The 24,000-nt window shown below is 42.6% G+C and overlaps 1 protein-coding gene across 2 annotated transcripts in view; it reads right to left on the bottom strand.

Annotated features, from left to right (window-relative positions):
- Positions 1–24,000, bottom strand: part of nell2b (NEL-like 2b) — a 113,605-nt gene that overhangs the window by 25,404 nt on the left and 64,201 nt on the right. For both annotated transcript variants that reach the window (XM_090213480.1, XM_090213481.1), the window contains exon 13: positions 13,398–13,523. In XM_090213480.1, the coding sequence (XP_090069606.1) occupies positions 13,398–13,523 (126 nt within the window). The remainder of the gene's footprint in view (positions 1–13,397; positions 13,524–24,000) is intronic.

The following is a 24,000-nucleotide window of genomic DNA, read 5'->3' on the forward strand; positions in this document are numbered from 1 at the left end:
TCCAACAGCCAATGCACTGACTCCGCTGAAGTTCTTCTGGACACCTTCATTACGCTCCACACTCTGAGAAGGCCTCTGTAAAACGGAGGTACTCCTTCCCTAGAAATCTGGCTACTATCAACCAGAAATAAAGCCTTCTTTAAACCTAATCCTCCAACCCGCTGTAATATAAGACCTGTCACCCCTCTCCACACCACATTTTCCGGTCCATAAAGCAACCTTTGAATAAACTGAAACCGAAAAGCAGCAGCCCTACTAGCAAGATGTACAAGACCTTGTCCCCCCTCCTCTTTTGACAAATACAAAACACTTTGTGGAACCCAGTGATATTTATCCCAAAAGAAATCCACAATAATTGCCTGTATCTTAGCCAGAAGGCCAGATGGTGGTTCTAAAACTGACAACCGATGCCACAGTGCAGAGGCAATCACATTGTTAACTATAATAGTGCGCCCCCTATATGACATACGAGATAGTAACCACCGCCATCTCCTCATCCTCCCTTCCACCATTTCAACCACCCCACTCCAATTTTTTTCCATAGTCCCCTCATCTCCTAGGTACACTCCAAGATACTTAAAACCTCCCTTACACCATTCTAGCCCCCCTGGCAAAGCCATGATCCCTCCAGACCATTCTCCAATCTGTAAAGCACAACTCTTTTCCCAATTTACCTTTGCAGAGGATATTCCCCTAAAACGATCAACCATTAGACTCAAACTATCCACCTCCGCTTGATTTTTCACTAGCACAACTACATCATCAGCATAGGCTGAAAGACGAATAGGAGGAATATCCTCTGAAAGGCACACCCCTGCAATGTGACTTCTAATGCTATTTAGTAGTGGCTCTATAGCAATAGCATATAACATCCCAGACATAGAACATCCCTGCCTAATACCTCTACACACTTTAAAAGGAGCACTCAAACCATCGTTAACTTTCAATACACTTTCAATGTCACCATATATCACCTTTATCATGGCAATAAAACCAGAGCTGAACCCAAACGCCTCAAACGTGTGCCATAAATATTGATGTTCAACTCGGTCAAATGCCTTTTCCTGATCAATTGAAATTAGACCAGCATCCAACCCAATAGCCTTAGAGACGTCCAAAAAATCACGAATCAGAGAAATGTTATCCCCTATCTGCCTGCCAGGAACACAGTAGGACTGATCCGTATGTATGATTTGCCCCATCACCTCCCTCAGCCTGTTGGACAAAGCCTTTGACAATATTTTATAATCAGTACACAATAAAGCCACCGGCCTCCAGTTCTTCACCTCCCTCAGGTCACCCTTTTTAGGCAGTAGGGTGAGGACAGCCCTTCTGCAGCTTATTGGTAGTAACCCTCCGGTTAAACTATCATTAGCTACTTCTAACCAATCCTCTCCCAACATAGCCCAAAAAGACTTAAAAAAGTCAACGGGAAGCCCATCAATGCCTGGTGCCCTTCCATTTTCCATGCCATTTAATGCAGTGTATAAATCCTGCAAAGACAATGGTTGCTCAAGCTCAACCTGAGCTTCTGCAGGCACCTTTGGGAGCCCATCAAAGAACTGCTGTGTCACTGTTTTGTCCTCTTTGTACTCACACTTGTAGAGCTCAGCATAGAACTCTACTGCCCTCTTTCTAATTTCACTAGGGCTAGTGAGCTCTTGTCCAACAGCTGATTTGAGACAATGAATAATTTTTCTTTGTCCATTCTTTTTCTCTAAACCAAAGAAAAATTTGGATGAGGCATCCATTTCAGATATGCCCTGAAATTTACTTCTCACCAATGCCCCCTGTGCTCTGATACCCAGCAGATCTGCCAATGCAGCTTTTCTCCTCTTGAGGGCCTGAGTATGGCCTCGATCTCCTGTGGTCTCAACCAACGTCATGAGTTCCACTATTTCAATCTCTAGGGCTTTCATTGATCTGGTGATATCCTTGGTGACATTCCTCGTGTTTTGATGACAAAATTGTTGAATCTGGATTTTCCCTATATCCCACCATTGTTGAAGGGATACAAAACTGGCCTTTTGAGACCTCCACCTCTCCCAAAAAAAACTGAAACAATTCCTGAAGTGAGCATCACTCAATAAAGTTATATTAAAATGCCAGTATGCGCTTTTAGGTTTTACATCGTTAATGAACACCACCTCTGTTATTAAACAATGATCAGAAAATCCCACTGGAGTTATCACACTTGATTTACAGACCTGAGATTGATGCTCAAAAACATAAAACCTATCTAACCTGGCCATAGAGATGATGTTCTCTCTCACATGCGCCCAGGTGTACTGCCTTGTTCTTCCATGTTGACTCCGCCAAATATCACACAGTTCATTTGTTACAATAACGCGTTTTAAAAACATCCTTGAGGCTATATGAGGTTCTTGGTGATTTCTATCTAAATCACTAACTGTGCAGTTAAAATCCCCAGCAATAAACAAATAATCTTCTTTGTTACATTTCTCAATGGTATTTGATAATGTCTCTAAAAAACATACCCTCTCAACTGTCACCACTGGGGCATATACATTTATCAGACACATATTGATGTTTTCATACCTTGCTCTAACTTTTAATAACCTCCCCTCAACTACCTCTTCAACCTCATATGACAAAGGCAAAAACCCTTTTGAGAACAAGATAACCACACCCCCACTTTTTGAGTTTTTATGACTACACACCACTGTCCCCCCCCACTCCTGTTGCCACATAACTTCATTTTCCAAATTACTATGCGTTTCTTGTAGAAAAATTATGTCACTTCCCTTTCCCCTCATTAACTCATACACCATGGCTCTTTTTTTAACATCTCTTGCCCCATTTACGTTTAAAGAAGAGATCTTAAAACTGCTCATGGATAAGAAAAAAATACAGAGGAAGATACAGCCACCACATCTCTTTACAGAGTTAAAACTGCAACTGAACTCTTTCATTTTCTTTAGAATTTGCATCACTTATTACTCTCGTGACCACTTTCTTGAGTCTAGCAATTTCAGGGCTTTTCAAACCTCCCCCTGTAATTTTTGACATCAGAAACTTTGCTGATTCAATAAACAATTCACGTTCAGGGAAAAAATCAGTTACATTGTAATCCTGCATATATTTCTTCCCTTTTGTCAACTTCAGAAATTGACGTATCTTCTCGATCCCATACCTCCCTTCCACCCCATCTATCTCACTATATTGTTGTGACGCGTCAGATGACTCACTCTCGCTATCCTCCCCAGAAGAAAACCCCATCTCTACAACCTGTTCATCTTCACCTGATTTATCCATCACTACCTTTCTCTTAGAATTAGACCCTTCACCACCCCTTAAATTCTTCCTTTTACTCCTCGGTATTTTGAAAACATCCGCTTCCTTTTCCGTTATTTCAATCTCCTCTTGACCTCCAATTTCATTTTCCAGCACCACCTCAGCGACGGCAGTCGCAATCTCACCTACTGTTTCCCCTCCCTCTTTGTTCTGATCTACCACAATTGCCCCCGTATCCACAATGCCTTCCTCTCCTACTTTTCCAACCACATCTGCCCACCTTCTCTCTTCCCCTACACCTGTAGTATTTTCATCCCTTCGCTGTGGTACGTTAGTTGCACCCGCACTAAAGCTACTACCAGGCTCAGCGCGTTCATTCTCGGGACAATTACGCACCAAATGCCCCTCTCTTCCACATCCAAAACATTTCATTGATTCAGTAGATGCATAGAAGACATAATCAAATCCATCAATCTTAAAACTAAACGCTAAATTCAGTTCATCTCCTTCCTTCTTTAAAATCATATGCACTTGTCTCCTATGAGACACGACATGTTTCAACAACGGAGATTTGCATCCAAAAAGAACCTTCTTTATTGTAGATACGATTTGACCATGGCGAGATAACTCTCGCTCTAACACTTCATCTCTAACAAATGGTGGCACGTTAGAAAGCATAACTTTCTTCGCAGGATTCATAAGCGGAAATACCGGCGTCTGTGTCTCCCGCAACACAACACCCCTCTCAACTATCTTATTCACCTTTTCAATTGAATCTAAGAATATCACTACAGCGCTATTCATCCTTGAGGCTGATTTGATGCTATCATACCCAATGATAGCACCCACAGCCAAGCTACATTCTTCCACTGAACACCCAGCCGCAGCAGGAATTTTTACTCCATGCCTCCGACTAAGTTTTTCAAACTCTACATTTCCGCGAGTGGCCATTGCAACCAGCCCCACCCGCTGGTTGTGCCCTCGCGAAAAACCAACCTCAAAGATCCCACCACCCCTATACGTGCTTAGTGATAGTTAAACAATATATCCGTAAAACAACTAAACTAATCAATATATATATATATATATATATATGTACATACCAAAACCCAATAGAGTGAAAAGAAATTCCATTCGCTCTCACAAACACTCTGCTTGACGACTCACTCCCAGCATGCACTCCGACGAGAGAGAGAGACAGCGAGAAAGAGAGAGACAGACAGAGAGAGAGAGATAGAGAGAGCGAGAGAGAGAGAGAGGGGTCATTTTTCCTTAATAATGTCAGAGGAAAATGAAAAGCAGCTGATTGTTATTAGAACCAATGAGAACCAGAGAGACTAGACATCTCTCTCTCTATGTTAAACTACTCTGACAGAAATAACTAGAGATAACTGATTAGAGTTACGCTACAGATAACACTATATCACATGGAAAGCCCGGCTACAGCAGCCTCAATATCTAACAGACTCAGAGTGGTGTGAACAGGAAGAACACTACCTGGCTGACATATGATAATATTCACCTGAAAGAGTTCTCTGACTGACTGTCAATGTGTAGTCTGTGATAATGTATGTTTAATCACCATTGAGAGCTGACCCTGATCTAACCCATCAATCATATGATAACGATTTTGCTACAGTCTGTTAAGAATGAATAAAGAGCTTGACTTCACGACGCTGAGGGGTCCCACTGTCTGTCACTGCATATGTGAGAGGGTTGCCTGCGGCGGTGTGTGTGTGTGTGTGTGTGTGTGTGTGCATATGTGAGGGACCCCTGGCGGTGTGTGTGTGTGTGTGTGTGTGTGTGTGTGTGTGCGTGTGTGTGTGTGTGTGTGCGTGCGTGTGTGTGTGTGTGTGTGAGTGTGTGTGCATATGTGAGGGACCCGTGGCGGTCTGTGTGTGTGTGTGTGTATGTGTGTGTGTGTGTGTGTGTGTGCATGTGTATGTTTCTGTGTGTGTTTGCACGCACGGGAACGTGTGTATGTGGCGATGTGGGCAGTGGTGTGTGTGTGTGTGTGTGTGGGCTCGACGCCTCAGGCTGTTAACTACATATGACAGGGGTCCTGTCCACCACGATGAGAGGCAGCCGGCCGTGACAGTGGGAATGACACCAATTACCCTCTGTAATTACACCTCTCAACAGACCACTAATGCTGCTCTCAGACCTGCCATGCATAACACCTGTCAACAGACCACTAATACTGCTCTCAGACCTGCCATGCATAACACCTCTCAACAGACCACTAATACTGCTCTCAGACCTGCCATGCATAAAACCTCTCAACAGACCACTAATGCTGCTCTCAGAACTGCCATGCATAACACCTCTCAACAGACCACTAATGCTGCTCTCAGACCTGCCATGCATAACACCTCTCAACAGACCACTAATGCTGCTCTCAGACCTGCCATGCATAACACCTCTCAACAGACCACTAATACTGCTCTCAGACCTGCCATGCATAACACCTCTCAACAGCCACATCCCTGTCTGAGCCCGAACACTGGTTCCAGACCTGTCATTAGAGTAGTGTAGCCCTTTTATCCATGCACCTGTTCCTCAACTGGATCAGAACCAGAATAATCAGTACTTGGATATCTGTGGCTCTGAGTTGGATCACAACACTTAGCATGGCTGTAGTGCAGTAGGTAACCAGTGCCTCTACATCTGCATTGGTTGCTGTCTGAGGTTTTAGGCTTGGTTTCTGTATTGCACTTTGTGACATCAGCTGATGTCACAAAGGCTTTATAAATACCTTTGCTTGATTGATGCATGCTGAGAAATGTTTTTTGACTGACAGGCAACTAACTGTATGCTAACTGAGAGCTATAGATGAGGTGAAGGAGTCAATGTAATGCGACTGGCGCACATTCAACAGATCTGATCTGAATAAAATGGATATTCTATCAAATCCGTCATGATTTATGTATTGTAACAGGCCCACATCGTGGTTGCTTAAGGCCAATTTGGGTATATTTGGCTGTTTTCACTGCATAACATGTAAAAGTTGTCCCTTTTCAGGTTCAGAAGAAGTGACTGCTAAATGCTAACTCCTGTTCGTATAAGCTGGTTAGCATAGTAGCATAGCTAACGTTCAGAAATCGGTGATGGTAGTCAAATTCGTTTTTTAACTGTAATGCAGTTGATTGGTGACGATGACATGAACATGAGTTGGGGTTGACCTCCATACCAGCATTATACTCTGATCGTCACCTCAACATAGTGTCAAATACACATATAACCAATCAGCTAAATGTAGGATCATGTTGCTGGGGGGAAATGAGGAGACTTGAGATCTTTCCCCAGGCGTTTCCATGACAATTCCATTGTTTTGGTCGAGTTCGCTTGACCTCTTTACCGCATCTATGGAGTTTTCACTCAACTGACCGTTAAATTCATCTTCATCAATTAGGAATTAGAACACTTTAATTTAACAGTGTAATTTAACAGGATCCATATGAAAATAAGTTAAGTTAAGGTTCTGTTGTATTGAAGTCAGCTCACCCACCCAAGTAGAGAAAACATGATGCATAAACAAAGATCTGTAAAAAGTGTATTGTGTTGTTTTCACCTTCCTGCTGCTAAGGCTGTCAGTGGAGCTTCCTTCAGATGAACATTCATTATGAAACTCCTGACAGCTCCCTTAAACACTGGCACTACACACACACACACACACACACACACTACACACACACACACACACACACTACACACACACCACACACACACACACGCATCACACATATTGGTGAATAGATAGAGACAAACAAAGAGAGACACACACACATAAACATACACACATATACACACACATACAGAAAGAGAGAGAGTGAGAGAGACACACAGACACACACACACATAGATATCAGACCGGTGTTCAGACTAGACTGCTCTAGTCTGAACACCGGTCTCCTCTCTGATTTAGACATCAACTATTTGGCAATGTTTCATACTTTGGATCAAATTAATCACAAAGTCAGTCCATAAATATTATACAATAAGAGTAATTTAGAAACTAGAATCTAGTGTTCTGTCACTGCTGTAAACACTGGGTCAACTAATATTATACAATAAGAGTCATTTAGAAACTAGAATATAGTGTTCTGTCACTGCTGTAAACACTGGGTCAACTAATATTATACAATAAGAGTCATTTAGAAACTAGAATCTAGTGTTCTGTCACTGCTGTAAACACTGGGTCAACTAATATTATACAATAAGAGTCATTTAGAAACTAGAATCTAGTGTTCTGTCACTGCTGTAAACACTGGGTCAACTAATATTATACAATACGAGTCATTTGGAAACTAGAATCTAGTGTTCTGTCACTGCTGTAAACACTGGGTCAACTAATATTATACAATAAGAGTCATTTAGAAACTAGAATCTAGTGTTCTGTCACTGCTGTAAACACTGGGTCAACTAATATTATACAATAAGAGTCATTTAGAAACTAGAATCTAGTGTTCTGTCACTGCTGTAAACACTGGGTCAACTAATATTATACAATAAGAGTCATTTAGAAACTAGAATCTAGTGTTCTGTCACTGCTGTAAACACTGGGTCAACTAATATTATACAATAAGAGTCATTTAGAAACTAGAATCTAGTGTTCTGTCACTGCTGTAAACACTGGGTCAACTAATATTATACAATAAGAGTCATTTGGAAACTAGAATCTAGTGTTCTGTCACTGCTGTAAACACTGGGTCAACTAATATTATACAATAAGAGTCATTTGGAAACTAGAATCTAGTGTTCTGTCACTGCTGTAAACACTGGGTCAACTAATATTATACAATAAGAGTCATTTAGAAACTAGAATCTAGTGTTCTGTCACTGCTGTAAACACTGGGTCAACTAATATTATACAATAAGAGTCATTTAGAAACTAGAATCTAGTGTTCTGTCACTGCTGTAAACACTGGGTCAACTAATATTATACAATAAGAGTCATTTAGAAACTAGAATCTAGTGTTCTGTCACTGCTGTAAACACTGGGTCAACTAATATTATACAATAAGAGTCATTAGGAAACTAGAATCTAGTGTTCTGTCACTGCTGTAAACACTGGGTCAACTAATATTATACAATAAGAGTCATTAGGAAACTAGAATCTAGTGTTCTGTCACTGCTGTAAACACTGGGTCAACTAATATTATACAATAAGAGTCATTAGGAAACTAGAATCTAGTGTTCTGTCAGTGCTGTAAACACTGGGTCAACTAATATTATACAATAAGAGTCATTTAGAAACTAGAATCTAGTGTTCTGTCACTGCTGTAAACACTGGGTCAACTAATATTATACAATAAGAGTCATTTAGAAACTAGAATCTAGTGTTCTGTCACTGCTGTAAACACTGGGTCAACTAATATTATACAATAAGAGTCATTTAGAAACTAGAATCTAGTGTTCTGTCACTGCTGTAAACACTGGGTCAACTAATATTATACAATAAGAGTCATTTAGAAACTAGAATCTAGTGTTCTGTCACTGCTGTAAACACTGGGTCAACTAATATTATACAATAAGAGTCATTTAGAAACTAGAATCTAGTGTTCTGTCACTGCTGTAAACACTGGGTCAACTAATATTATACAATAAGAGTCATTTAGAAACTAGAATCTAGTGTTCTGTCACTGCTGTAAACACTGGGTCAACTGATATTATACAATAAGAGTCATTTAGAAACTAGAATCTAGTGTTCTGTCACTGCTGTAAACACTGGGCCAACTAATATTATACAATAAGCGTCATTTAGAAACTAGAATCTAGTGTTCTGTCACTGCTGTAAACACTGGGTCAACTAATATTATACAATAAGAGTCATTTAGAAACTAGAATCTAGTGTTCTGTCACTGCTGTAAACACTGGGCCAACTAATATTATACAATAAGAGTCATTTAGAAACTAGAATCTAGTGTTCTGTCACTGCTGTAAACACTGGGTCAACTAATATTATACAATAAGAGTCATTTAGAAACTAGAATCTAGTGTTCTGTCACTGCTGTAAACACTGGGCCAACTAATATTATACAATAAGAGTCATTTAGAAACTAGAATCTAGTGTTCTGTCACTGCTGTAAACACTGGGTCAACTAATATTATACAATAAGAGTCATTTAGAAACTAGAATCTAGTGTTCTGTCACTTCTGTAAACACTGGGTCAACTAATATTATACAATAAGAGTCATTAGGAAACTAGAATCTAGTGTTCTGTCACTGCTGTAAACACTGGGTCAACTAATATTATACAATAAGAGTCATTTGGAAACTAGAATCTAGTGTTCTGTCACTGCTTAAAACACTGGGTCAACTAATATTATACAATAAGAGTCATTTAGAAACTAGAATCTAGTGTTCTGTCACTGCTGTAAACACTGGGTCAACTAATATTATACAATAAGAGTCATTTAGAAACTAGAATCTAGTGTTCTGTCACTGCTGTAAACACTGGGTCATTAATATTGCCAGAGCGTAGTGGCTAAAATATGAATCGTATTGTGCGAGCTGTGATAAGACGAATAAATCATTTCAATGCTAATGTTTTCCTGGTTCTTGGACAATGTAGTCTACCAGCCCCTGCCACTTTGGCTGATGTAATTACAAGGATAGACAAGTAGCTCCAATCATTAAAACATTGCCGTTTATCTATCATTTCACTGGGGAGAATATAAATGGCTTCTCATTGTGAGAGGAGAGGAGAGGAGAGGAGAGGAGAGGAGAGGAGAGGAGAGGAGAGGAGAAACCTGGTGGCATTATACACATATCTTTTTTTATTTATTTATTTATTTTACCTTTATTTAACCAGGTAGGCAAGTTGAGAACAAGTTCTCATTTACAATTGCGACCTGGCCAAGATAAAGCAAAGCAGTTCGACAGATACAACAACACAGAGTTACACATGGAGTAAAACAAACATACAGTCAATAATAAAGTATAAACAAGTCTATATACAATGTGAGCAAATGAGGTGAGAAGGGAGGTAAAGGCAAAAAAAGGCCTTGGTGGCAAGGTAAATACAATATAGCAAGTAAAACACTGGAATGGTAGTTTTGCAATGGAAGAATGTGCAAAGTAGAAATAAAAATAATGGGGTGCAAAGGAGCAAAATAAATAAATAAATTAAATACAGTTGGGAAAGAGGTAGTTGATAGGGCTAAATTATATGTGGGCTATGTACAGGTGCAGTAATCTGTGAGCTGCTCTGACAGTTGGTGCTTAAAGCTAGTGAGGGAGATAAGAGTTTCCAGTTTCAGAGATTTTTGTAGTTCGTTCCAGTCATTGGCAGCAGAGAACTGGAAAGAGAGGCGGCCAAAGAAAGAATTGGTTTTGGGGGTGACTAGAGAGATATACCTGCTGGAGCGTGTGCTACAGGTGGGAGATGCTATGGTGACCAGCGAGCTGAGATAAGGGGGGACTTTACCTAGCAGGGTCTTGTAGATGACATGGAGCCAGTGGGTTTGGCGACGAGTATGAAGCGAGGGCCAGCCAACGAGAGCGTACAGGTCGCAATGGTGGGTAGTGTATGGGGCTTTGGTGACAAAACGGATTGCACTGTGATAGACTGCATCCAGTTTGTTGAGTAGGGTATTGGAGGCTATTTTGTAAATTACATCGCCAAAGTCGAGGATTGGTAGGATGGTCAGTTTTACAAGGGTATGTTTGGCAGCATGAGTGAAGGATGCTTTGTTGCGAAATAGGAAGCCAATTCTAGATTTAACTTTGGATTGGAGATGTTTGATATGGGTCTGGAAGGAGAGTTTACAGTCTAACCAGACACCTATATCAACTTTTCAGCTATTTATAATGTTGTGGCTGGAAACTAACAGTTTGACTCATGGACACCAGTCTCCACAGAATATCTAATGGATTCATGGCATTTCACTGAATCCTGGAACTAAATGTAATGAGCCAAAGGCACAAAGGGGCTTCTATGTGAGGACACATTCAGTATCTATAGAGTGCAAAGCTTTAGGATTAGGCTGGTCCCAGATCTGTAGCTATGTGACATAGCCAACTCTTCTCTCTATGTTATAGCCTGGTCCCAGATATGTAGTTATGTGACATAGCCAACTCTTCTCTCTATGTTATATCCTGGTCCCAGATATGTAGCTATGTGACATAGCCAACTCTTCTCTCTATGTTATAGCCTGGTCCCTGAGTCAATCAATACATGTTAGAATCACCTTTGGCAGTGATTACAGCTGTGAGTCTTTCTGGGTAGGTCTTTAAAAGAGCTTTGCACATCTGGATTGTACAATATTTGCACATTCTTCAAGCTCTGTCAAGTTGGTTGTTGATCATTGCTAGACAGACATTTTCAAGTCGATTTAAGTCAAAATTGTAACTAGCCCACTCAGGAACATTCGTCTTGATAAGCAACTCCAGTGTATATTTGGCCTTGTGTTTTAGGTCATTGTCCTGCTGAAAGGTGAATTTATCTCCCAGTGTCTGGTGGAAAGCAGACTGAACCAGTTTTTCCTCTAGGATTTTGCCTGTGCTTAGCTCTATTCCATTAATTTTATCCCCCCCAAAAAACTCGCTAGTCCTTGCCGATGACAAGCATACCCATAACATGTTGCTGCCAACGCCATGTCTGAAAATATGAAGAGTGGTACTCAGTGATGTTTTGTGTTGGAATTTCCCTCAACATAACACTGTATTCAGGACATAAAGTTAATTTCTTTGCCACATTTCTTTGCAGTTTTACTTTAGTGCCTTATTGCAAACAGGATGTATGTTTTGGAATATTTTTAGTCTGTACAGGATTCCTTCTTTTTCAGTCTGTCATTTGGTCAGTATTGTGGAGTAACTACAATGTTGTTGATCCATCTTCATTTTTCACAGCCATTAAACTCTGTAACTGTTTTAAAGTCGCTATTGGCCTCATGGTGAATTCCCTTTGCAGTTTCCTTCCTCTCCGGGAACTGAGTTAGGAAGGACGCCTGTATCTTTGTTGTGAGCGGGTGTATTGTTTTACCATCCAAAGTGTAATTAATAACTTCACCATACACAGAATAGTAAAGTGATGTGGTACTGTACGAAACATGTACAATTGAGATAACCATCAAAGCGACAGGTTGTGTTAGCAGAACAATTGGATTTTCAAAAAGATAACTATGAGGGATACAGCCAAGAGATGAGATACCAAATGAAACAACTTTTAAATGTTAACATCATCATAGCCCCTATGCTATTCAGTTGCCTGAGGAAGCCATGCTATTTCCAGAGGCGTGTGTAGGCATTGCAAACGTGGACAAGACAAGTCTCCACAGTCGCAACATCCCACAGCATCTACCAAATTATAATAACATATGTGAACAAACAAATGTGTTATAAAATATCTAAATAAGAACACTGGAACATTTTGTCCCAGCAATGTGGAAATGTGTCTTTGGCTAGTCTTTCCTGTTGGTTTCACAGCATGATTTAGTAATGAAGTCACGATTAGTAATAAAGTCGTTCTAGTAATAAAGTAATTCTGTACAGAGAGCTCCGTCACTTACCAAAGGAACAGAACAGATAGAAGCTGTGACTAAACTCCATGCCATCTGCTTCCAGTGTGAAGGAGCTAAATCACCTAGCATTAGAGATATTATCTTTTTAATTACCGATCCACAGCAAATGTGCCGTGTCAACCCCACTGAGACTCTCTCTCTCTCTCTCTCTCTCTATGTCTCTCTGTCTGTCTCTCTCTCTCTCTCTCTCTCTCTCTCTCTCTCTCTCTCTCTCTCTCTCTCTCTCTCTCTCTCTCTCTCTCTGAGGTCCTCTGAGGTTAGAGCAGACATGTTTGAATTAGTCATGAACATAAGACCAGATCATAAGACCAGCTAACCTCTAATGTTAGCCCACTTCTCAAACAAACAACCCTGAGGTCAAATCATGCAATGTAAGGTAAAGTAGCTTCACTCTGGTCAATAAAACTGTCCTTTGTAGAAGTCAGGCCTGCAGTGTGTATGTGTGTGTGTGCCCATGCAGATGCATGTGTTTGACTGGTGTGTGTGTCTGTGTGTGTGTGTGTGTGTGGGTGACCATGCAGATGTATGTGTTTGACTGGTGTGTGTGTGTGTGTGTGTGTGTGTGTGTGTGTGTGTGTGTGTGTGTGTGTGTGTGTGTGTGTGTGGGGGTGGCTCACCTGTGCAGGAATAGTCATCGATCCGGATGTATCCAGTGTGGCAGATGCACATGAAGGATCCTGGAGTATTGACACACATGGTGTTCTCTCTGCAGTAGTGCTTTCCCTCAGCACACTCATCAATATCTGGAATACAGACCAACGGGTCAAACAGACTGTTACAGGAAGGTCAATAAGGACCAACTAAAACCCAGACCCTCCCCCAGTCGATACAATTAAGAACCAGTGTCCAGCACAAAGATGAAGCCTATACCTGGTCCTTCCTAGTCTATAGCATATACCATAGGATATAGCTCTATAGTGGACTCCCCAATGTCTAGAACATTGAAAGTGATGAACTGTTGTGTAACAATATATGTGTGTATTCCACCCACCAACTAGTCTCCGTTACATCACCCACCAACTAGTCTCTGTTACATCACCCACCAACTAGTCTCTGTTACATCACCCACCAACTAGTCTCTGTTACATCACCCACCATCTAGTCTCTGTTACATCACCCACCAACTAGTCTCTGTTACATCACCCACCAACTAGTCTCCGTTACATCACCCACCAACTAGTCTCTGTTACATCACCCACCAACTAGTCTCCGTTACATCACCCACCAACTAGTCTCTGTTACATCACCCACCAACTAGTCTCCGTTACATCACCCACCAACTAGTCTCCGTTACATAACCCACCAACTAGTCTCTGTTACATTAACCACCAACTAGTCTCTGTTACATCACCCACCAACTAGTCTCTGTTACATTAACCACCAACTAGTCTCTGTACATTAACCACCAACTAGTCTCTGTTACATCACCCACCAACTAGTCTCCGTTACATCACCCACCAACTAGTCTCTGTTACATCAACCACCAACTAGTCTCTGTACATTAACCACCAACTAGTCTCTGTTACATCACCCACCAACTAGTCTCTGTTACATCACCCACCAACTAGTCTCCGTTACATCACCCAGCAACTAGTCTCTGTTACATCACCCACCAACTAGTCTCTGTTACATCACCCACCAACTAGTCTCTGTTACATTAACCACCAACTAGTCTCTGTTACATCACCCACCAACTAGTCTCCATTACATCACCCACCAACTAGTCTCTGTTACATTAACCACCAACTAGTCTCTGTTACATCACCCACCAACTAGTCTCTGTTACATCACCCACCATCTAGTCTCTGTTACATCACCCACCAACTAGTCTCTGTAACATCAACCACCAACTAGTCTCTGTTACATCACCCACCAACTAGTCTCTGTTACATCACCCACCAACTAGTCTCTGTTACATCAACCACCAACTAGTCTCTGTAACATCAACCACCAACTAGTCTATGTGACATCACCCACCAACTAGTCTCTGTTACATTAACCACCATCTAGTCTCTGTTACATCACCCACCAACTAGTCTATGTTACATCAACCACCAACTAGTCTATGTGACATCACCCACCAACTAGTCTCTGTTACATCACCCACCAACTAGTCTCTGTTACATCACCCACCAACTAGTCTCTGTTACATCACCCACCAACTAGTCTCTGTTACATCACCCACCAACTAGTCTCTGTTACATTAACCACCATCTAGTCTCTGTTACATCACCCACCAACTAGTCTCCGTTACATCACCCACCAACTAGTCTCTGTTACATTAACCACCAACTAGTCTCTGTTACATCACCCACCAACTAGTCTCTGTTACATCACCCACCAACTAGTCTCTGTTACATCACCCAGCATCTAGTCTCTGTTACATTAACCACCATCTAGTCTCTGTTACATCACCCACCAACTAGTCTCTGTTACATCACCCACCAACTAGTCTCTGTTACATCACCCACCAACTAGTCTCTGTTTCATCACCCACCAACTAGTCTCTATTACATTAACCACCAACTAGTCTCTGTAACATCACCCACCAACTAGTCTCTGTTTCATCACCCACAACTAGTCTCTGTTACATCACCCACCAACTAGTCTCTGTTACATCAACCACCAACTAGTCTCTGTTACATCACAAACCAACTGGTCTCTGTTTCATCACCCACCAACTAGTCTCTGTTACATCACCCACCAACTAGTCTCTATTACATTAACCACCAACTAGTCTCTGTAACATCACCCACCAACTAGTCTCTGTTACATTAACCACCAACTAGTCTCTGTTACATCACCCACCAACTAGTCTCTGTTACATCACCCACCAACTAGTCTCTGTTACATCAACCACCAACTAGTCTCTGTAACATCAACCACCAACTAGTCTATGTGACATCACCCACCAACTAGTCTCTGTTACATTAACCACCATCTAGTCTCTGTTACATCACCCACCAACTAGTCTATGTTACATCAACCACCAACTAGTCTATGTGACATCACCCACCAACTAGTCTCTGTTACATCACCCACCAACTAGTCTCTGTTACATCACCCACCAACTAGTCTCTGTTACATCACCCACCAACTAGTCTATGTGACATCACCCACCAACTAGTCTATGTTACATCAACCACCAACTAGTCTATGTGACATCACCCACCAACTAGTCTCTGTTACATCACCCACCAACTAGTCTCTGTTACATCACCCACCAACTAGTCTCTGTTACATCACCCACCAACTAGTCTCTGTTACATCACCCACCAACTAGTCTCTGTTACATTAACCACCATCTAGTCTCTGTTACATCACCCACCAACTAGTCTCCGTTACATCACCCACCAACTAGTCTCTGTTACATTAACCACCAACTAGTCTCTGTTACATCACCCACCAACTAGTCTCTGTTACATCACCCACCAACTAGTCTCTGTTACATCACCCAGCATCTAGTCTCTGTTACATTAACCACCATCTAGTCTCTGTTACATCACCCACCAACTAGTCTCTGTTACATCACCCACCAACTAGTCTCTGTTACATCACCCACCAACTAGTCTCTGTTTCATCACCCACCAACTAGTCTCTATTACATTAACCACCAACTAGTCTCTGTTACATCACCCACCAACTAGTCTCTGTTTCATCACCCACCAACTAGTCTCTATTACATTAACCACCAACTAGTCTCTGTAACATCACCCACCAACTAGTCTCTGTTTCATCACCCACAACTAGTCTCTGTTACATCACCCACCAACTAGTCTCTGTTACATCAACCACCAACTAGTCTCTGTTACATCACCCACCAACTAGTCTCTGTTACATCAACCACCAACTAGTCTCTGTTACATCACAAACCAACTAGTCTCTGTTTCATCACCCACCAACTAGTCTCTGTTACATCACCCACCAACTAGTCTCTATTACATTAACCACCAACTAGTCTCTGTAACATCACCCACCAACTAGTCTCTGTTACATTAACCACCAACTAGTCTCTGTTACATCACCCACCAACTACTCTCTGTTACATTACCCACCAACTAGTCTCTGTTACATCACCCACCAACTAGTCTCCATTACATCACCCACCAACTAGTCTCTGTTACATTACCCACCAACTAGTCTCTGTTACATCACCCACCAACTAGTCTCTGTTACATCACCCACCAACTAGTCTCTGTTACATCACCCACCAACTAGTCTCCATTACATCACCCACCAACTAGTCTCTGTTACATTACCCACCAACTAGTCTCTGTTACATCACCCACCAACTAGTCTCTGTTACATTAACCACCAACTAGTCTCTGTTACATCACCCACCAACTAGTCTCCATTACATCACCCACCAACTAGTCTCTGTTACATTAACCACCAACTAGTCTCTGTTACATCACCCACCAACTAGTCTCTGTTACATCACCCACCAACTAGTCTCTGTTACATTAACCACCAACTAGTCTCTGTACATTAACCACCAACTAGTCGCTGTTACATTAACCACCAACTAGTCTCTGTTACATCACCCACCAACTAGTCTCTGTTACATTAACCACCAACTAGTCTCTGTACATTAACCACCAACTAGTCTCTTTTACATCACCCACCAACTAGTCTCCGTTACATCACCCACCAACTAGTCTCTGTTACATCAACCACCAACTAGTCTCTGTACATTAACCACCAACTAGTCTCTGTTACATCACCCACCAACTAGTCTCTGTTACATCACCCACCAACTAGTCTCCGTTACATCACCCAGCAACTAGTCTCTGTTACATCACCCACCAACTAGTCTCTGTTACATCACCCACCAACTAGTCTCTGTTACATCACCCACCAACTAGTCTCCGTTACTTCACCCACCAACTAGTCTCTGTTACATTAACCACCAACTAGTCTCTGTTACATCACCCACCAACCAGTCTCTGTTACATTAACCACCATATAGTCTCTGTTACATTAACCACCAACTAGTCTCTGTTACATCACCCACCAACTAGTCTCTGTTACATCACCCACCAACTAGTCTCTGTTACATCACCCACCAACTAGTCTCTGTTACATCAACCACCAACTAGTCTCTGTTTCATCACCCACCAACTAGTCTCTGTTACATCACCCACCAACTAGTCTCTATTACATTAACCACCAACTAGTCTCTGTAACATCACCCACCAACTAGTCTCTGTTACATTAACCACCAACTAGTCTCTGTTACATCACCCACCAACTACTCTCTGTTACATTACCCACCAACTAGTCTCTGTTACATCACCCACCAACTAGTCTCCATTACATCACCCACCAACTAGTCTCTGTTACATTACCCACCAACTAGTCTCTGTTACATCACCCACCAACTAGTCTCTGTTACATCACCCACCAACTAGTCTCTGTTACATCACCCACCAACTAGTCTCCATTACATCACCCACCAACTAGTCTCTGTTACATTACCCACCAACTAGTCTCTGTTACATCACCCACCAACTAGTCTCTGTTACATTAACCACCAACTAGTCTCTGTTACATCACCCACCAACTAGTCTCCATTACATCACCCACCAACTAGTCTCTGTTACATTAACCACCAACTAGTCTCTGTTACATCACCCACCAACTAGTCTCTGTTACATCACCCACCATCTAGTCTCTGTTACATCACCCACCAACTAGTCTCTGTTACATCACCCACCAACTAGTCTCCGTTACATCACCCACCAACTAGTCTCTGTTACATCACCCACCAACTAGTCTCTGTTACATCACCCACCAACTAGTCTCTGTTACATTAACCACCAACTAGTCTCTGTAACATCACCCACCAACTAGTCTCTGTTACATTAACCACCAACTAGTCTCTGTTACATCACCCACCAACTAGTCTCTGTAACATCAACCACCAACTAGTCTCTGTTACATCACCCACCAACTAGTCTCTGTTACATCACCCACCAACTAGTCTCTGTTACATCAACCACCAACTAGTCTCTGTAACATCAACCACCAACTAGTCTATGTGACATCACCCACCAACTAGTCTCTGTTACATTAACCACCATCTAGTCTCTGTTACATCACCCACCAACTAGTCTATGTTACATCAACCACCAACTAGTCTATGTGACATCACCCACCAACTAGTCTCTGTTACATCACCCACCAACTAGTCTCTGTTACATCACCCACCAACTAGTCTCTGTTACATCACCCACCAACTAGTCTATGTGACATCACCCACCAACTAGTCTATGTTACATCAACCACCAACTAGTCTATGTGACATCACCCACCAACTAGTCTCTGTTACATCACCCACCAACTAGTCTCTGTTACATCACCCACCAACTAGTCTCTGTTACATCACCCACCAACTAGTCTCTGTTTCATCACCCACCAACTAGTCTCTATTACATTAACCACCAACTAGTCTCTGTAACATCACCCACCAACTAGTCTCTGTTTCATCACCCACCAACTAGTCTCTGTTACATCACCCACCAACTAGTCTCTGTTACATCAACCACCAACTAGTCTCTGTTACATCACCCACCAACTAGTCTCTGTTTCATCACCCACCAACTAGTCTCTGTTACATCACCCACCAACTAGTCTCTATTACATTAACCACCAACTAGTCTCTGTAACATCACCCACCAACTAGTCTCTGTTACATCACCCACCAACTAGTCTCTGTTACATCACCCACCAACTAGTCTCTGTTACATTACCCACCAACTAGTCTCTGTTACATCACCCACCAACTAGTCTCCATTACATCACCCACCAACTAGTCTCTGTTACATTACCCACCAACTAGTCTCTGTTACATCACCCACCAACTAGTCTCTGTTACATCACCCACCAACTAGTCTCTGTTACATCACCCACCAACTAGTCTCCATTACATCACCCACCAACTAGTCTCTGTTACATTACCCACCAACTAGTCTCTGTTACATCACCCACCAACTAGTCTCTGTTACATTAACCACCAACTAGTCTCTGTTACATCACCCACCAACTCGTCTCCATTACATCACCCACCAACTAGTCTCTGTTACATTAACCACCAACTAGTCTCTGTTACATCACCCACCAACTAGTCTCTGTTACATTAACCACCAACTAGTCTCTGTTACATTAACCACCAACTAGTCTCTGTTACATCACCTACCAACTAGTCTGTTTCATCACCCACCAACTAGTCTCTGTTTCATCACCCACCAACTAATAATAGTAGTAACTAGTAATTATCTTTTTGTTTTCTCATGATTTGGTTGGGTCTAATTGTGTTGCTGTCCTGGGGCTCTGTGGGTTCTGTTTGTGAACAGAGCCCCAGGACCAGCTTGCTTAGGGAACTCTTCCCCTATTTTAACTGCACACTTGTTGTTTGTGTACATTGATTTTATAATGTTGTATGTTTTACCCCCAACACCACTTTCCATCAATTTGTATAGCAGACCCTCATGCCAAATTGAGTCGAAGGCTTTTTTGAAATCAACAAAGCATGAGAAGACTTTGCCTTTGTTTTGGTTTGTTTGTTTGTCAATTAGGGGGTGCAGGGTGAATACATGGTCTGTTGTACGGTAATTTGGTAGAAAGCCAATTTGACATTTGCTCAGTACATTGTTTTCACTGAGGAAATGTACAAGTCTGCTGTTAATGATAATGCAGAGGATTTCCCCAAGGTTGTTGTTGACGCATATCCCATGGTAGTTATTGGGGTCAAATTTGTCTCCATTTTTGTGGATTGGGGTGATCAGTCCTTGGTTCCAAATATTGGGGAAGATGCCAGAGCTAAGGATGATGTTACAGAGTTTTAGTATAGCCAATTGGAATTTGTTGCCTCTATATTTGATCATTTCATTGAGGATACCATCAACACCACAGGCCTTTTTGGGTTGGAGTGTTTTTATTTTGTCCTGTAGCTCATTCAAGGTAATTGGAGAATCCAGTGGGTTCTGGGAGTCTTTAATAGTTGATTCTAAGATTTGTATTTGATCATGTATATGTTTTTGCTCTTTGTTCTTTGTTATAGAGCCAAAAAGATTGGAGAAGTGGTTTACCCGTACATCTCCATTTTGGATAGATAATTATTTGTGTTGTTGTTTGTTTAGTGTTTTCCAATTTTCCCAGAAGTGGTTAGAGTCTATGGATTCTTCAATTACATTGAGCTGATTTCTGACGTGCTGTTCCTTCTTTTTCCGTAGTGTATTTCTGTATTGTTTTAGTGATTCACCATAGCGAAGGCGTAGACTCAGGTTTTCCGGATCTCTATGTTTTTGGTTAGACAGGTTTCTCAATTTCTTTCTTCGATTTTTGCATTCTTCATCAAACCATTTGTCATTGTTGTTCATTTTCTTCAGTTTTCTATTTGAGATTTTTAGATTTGATAGGGAAGCTGAGAGGTCAAATATACTGTTAAGATTTTCTTCTGCCAAGTTTACACCTTCACTATTACAGTGGAACGTTTTACCCAGGAAATTGTCTAAAGGGGGTTGAATTTGTTGTTGCCTAACTGTTTTTTGGTAGGTTTACAAACTGCATGTTACTCAGTTCCTTTGGCTTTGATGCCTCATGATTGAGTATTGCTCTGTTCAAGTAGACTGGGATTTTGCTGTGGTCTGATAGGGGTGTCAGTGGGCTGACTGTGAACGCTCTGAGAGACTCTGGGTTGAGGTCAGTGATAAAGTAGTCTACAGTACTAATGCCAAGAGAAGAGCTATAGGTGTACGTACCATAGGAGTCCCCTCGAAGCCTACCATTGACTATGTACATACCCAGCGTGCGACAGAGCTGCAGGAGTTGTGACCCGTTTTTGTTGGTTATGTTGTCATAGTTGTGCCTAGGGGGGGCATATGGGGGAGGGAATGCTGTCACCTGCAGGCGGGTGTTTGTCCCCCTGTGTGCTGAGGGTGTCAAGTTCTTGTCCCGTTCTGGCATTTAGGTCGCCACAGACTAGGACATGTCCCTGGGCCTGGAAATGATTGATTTCCCCCTCCAGTATGGGGATTCTAGTGGGGGGATAAAGGTAGCCCACAGGAGGAAATTTTTCCCTGTTAAGATAATTTCCTTTTGAATTTCTAGCCAAATGTAAAATGTTCCTGTTTTGATTAATTTAATGGAGTGAGTTATGTCTGCTCTATACCAAATTAGCATATCCCCTGAGTCCCTTCCCTGTTTCACACCTGGTAGTTTGCTGGATGGGACTACCAGCTCTCTGTAACCTAGAGGGCAACCAGTGGGTCCGTCTCCTCTATACCAGGTTTCCTGCAGGATGACAATGTCTGTATTACCGATTTCTTTGGTGAAGTCCAGGTTCCTGCTCTTTAGGCCAAAGGCAGATGACCTCAGCCCTTGGACATTCCAGGATGAGATGGTGAAGGCTTTGTGTTCCATAAAGTGTCCAATGTTGTTGGTCGTGTGGTTTGGCCTCAGGCCAGTAAGTGTGAGCAGAGCCTGCTGAGCATCTAGTACATGCCATTGGCTTGGGCTATTGTAAGAGTGGGGGTTGGGCCTGTTGGCCCGCGCACTGCCTGGGCGTATGTGTGACTTCCATGTTGAGGCCCTCTTGTGGGGGTGGGGTGCATGGGGTGGGCAGGGGGGGCATAGGTCTGATCTGAGGGGGCCTAAATGGGGTGCGGGCATGGTTTACTTGGGGGGGTGTTGAGTGGTTGGGGTGAGGGTGTGGATGTGGCTGGTGGTGCTGTGGTCTGGATGTAAGTCCTCTTGGCGTGGGTCCTTTATGTGTAGGTCCAGGGGGGAGGGGGGGGGTCCCACAGGTCTGGGAGAGTGTCTCGCTGGTCTGGGCGGGGTGTCTATTGGCCTGTTGCTCCTGTGTGAAGTGTTGGGGATACGTTTGAGAGCGATGTCCTTTAGAGTCTGGGCAAAGGTGGGCACTGCTGCCTTGTAGAGGTGGACCTGGTCATAGAGGTTGTTCAAGTCCAGGGTGGAGTGGTGGGCCAGGAAAACATTTGGTTTTGAGGCACAGCCACGGGAAATACTTGCGTTTACTCGCTGTATTGTAGCAGGTGGAAGTCTTTTCGTGGTAGCAGGGTGGAGATAACCACTTGTGCGTTGGGGAAAGTAGAATAAGCTTTTTCAATCACTCCCTTCAGTGCTGTGGCCACCCTTTCCTGCTGTGTTCTCAGGTTGTTTGTGCCTGTGTGTATTATTATGTGGCTGGGTGACCCTACAGAAGGTCTAGGGCATGCTGGGTGTTTGGACACCAGAGTTTAGACACACTGTGTTTGGGAAAAAGTTTTTTGTCTTGTATATATTTCCCATTTGAGTCCATAAGGAGTACAATCTGTGTCTTGTGTATGTCCTCAGTGGGTGTGGGGGGGTTGTCAGGAGGGCTATCAGGGTGGCTCAGAGGGGGTGAGAGCCCCTGGGCTTGGGGTTCTTCATTTGTCTGTTCTGCTGTGATGTCTAAGCTATGGTCAGGGTCTGGTGTGGACTGTTCTGCTGTGGTGTCGAGACTTTTGTCGGGTGCTGAGGTGGGCTGTTCTGCTGGCTTCTCTGCAGGGGTGGCCACCTCTCTAGTGGGTTGTTCTCTGTCACACCCCATCCCCCTCAACCTCTCCTCCAGCAGTCTGATCCTCTCCTCCAGCAGTCTGATCCTCTCCTCTAGTGCTCTGTCCTGCTCCTGCTCTTTCTCCTGTTGAAGTTGTCTCACCACAGTCCAGAGTGCAGATATGTCTCTCTCCACCTCCAGCACTCCGGGTCTGGTTAAGAGAGTGTTGTTGTGCTGGACTGTTGTCTGGGTCTGTGCTGACTGGAGTGTAATCACCTGCTGTTCCATCTCCACCTGCCTTACCTCCAGCTGGGTAAATGTATCCTTCATTTCAATGAGAGGGTAGTACTCTGTGCTGGGAAGTTGGCTTTCCGCTGGGGGTGTCTCGTCTGTGGGGTTATATAATGAAGAGGTCTGGTCTGACCCTTTCGGGGTGGGGGTATCTTTCTCAAGGGAGAGCTTCTTCTGCTGGGTTAATTCTTTGATTAGGTGAAAGTCCAGCTGAAACTGTCTGGGGTTGCCCTGTACCATTACTGTTCCAGACTTATAGATATTTATATTAGCTGACTCAGAGTCCCCGTTGTCAAGTATCCTGAGTTTCCAACCCTCATTAACACCCCCTCTCTTAACAAAGGGGTAGTGTGCTAATATAGCACTATGCCATGCTAGGGGATGGTTTG

The sequence above is a fragment of the Oncorhynchus mykiss genome, chromosome 21, assembly GCF_057628025.1.
Source record: "Oncorhynchus mykiss isolate SJ-2025 chromosome 21, ASM5762802v1, whole genome shotgun sequence".
Lineage (NCBI taxonomy): Eukaryota > Metazoa > Chordata > Actinopteri > Salmoniformes > Salmonidae > Oncorhynchus > Oncorhynchus mykiss.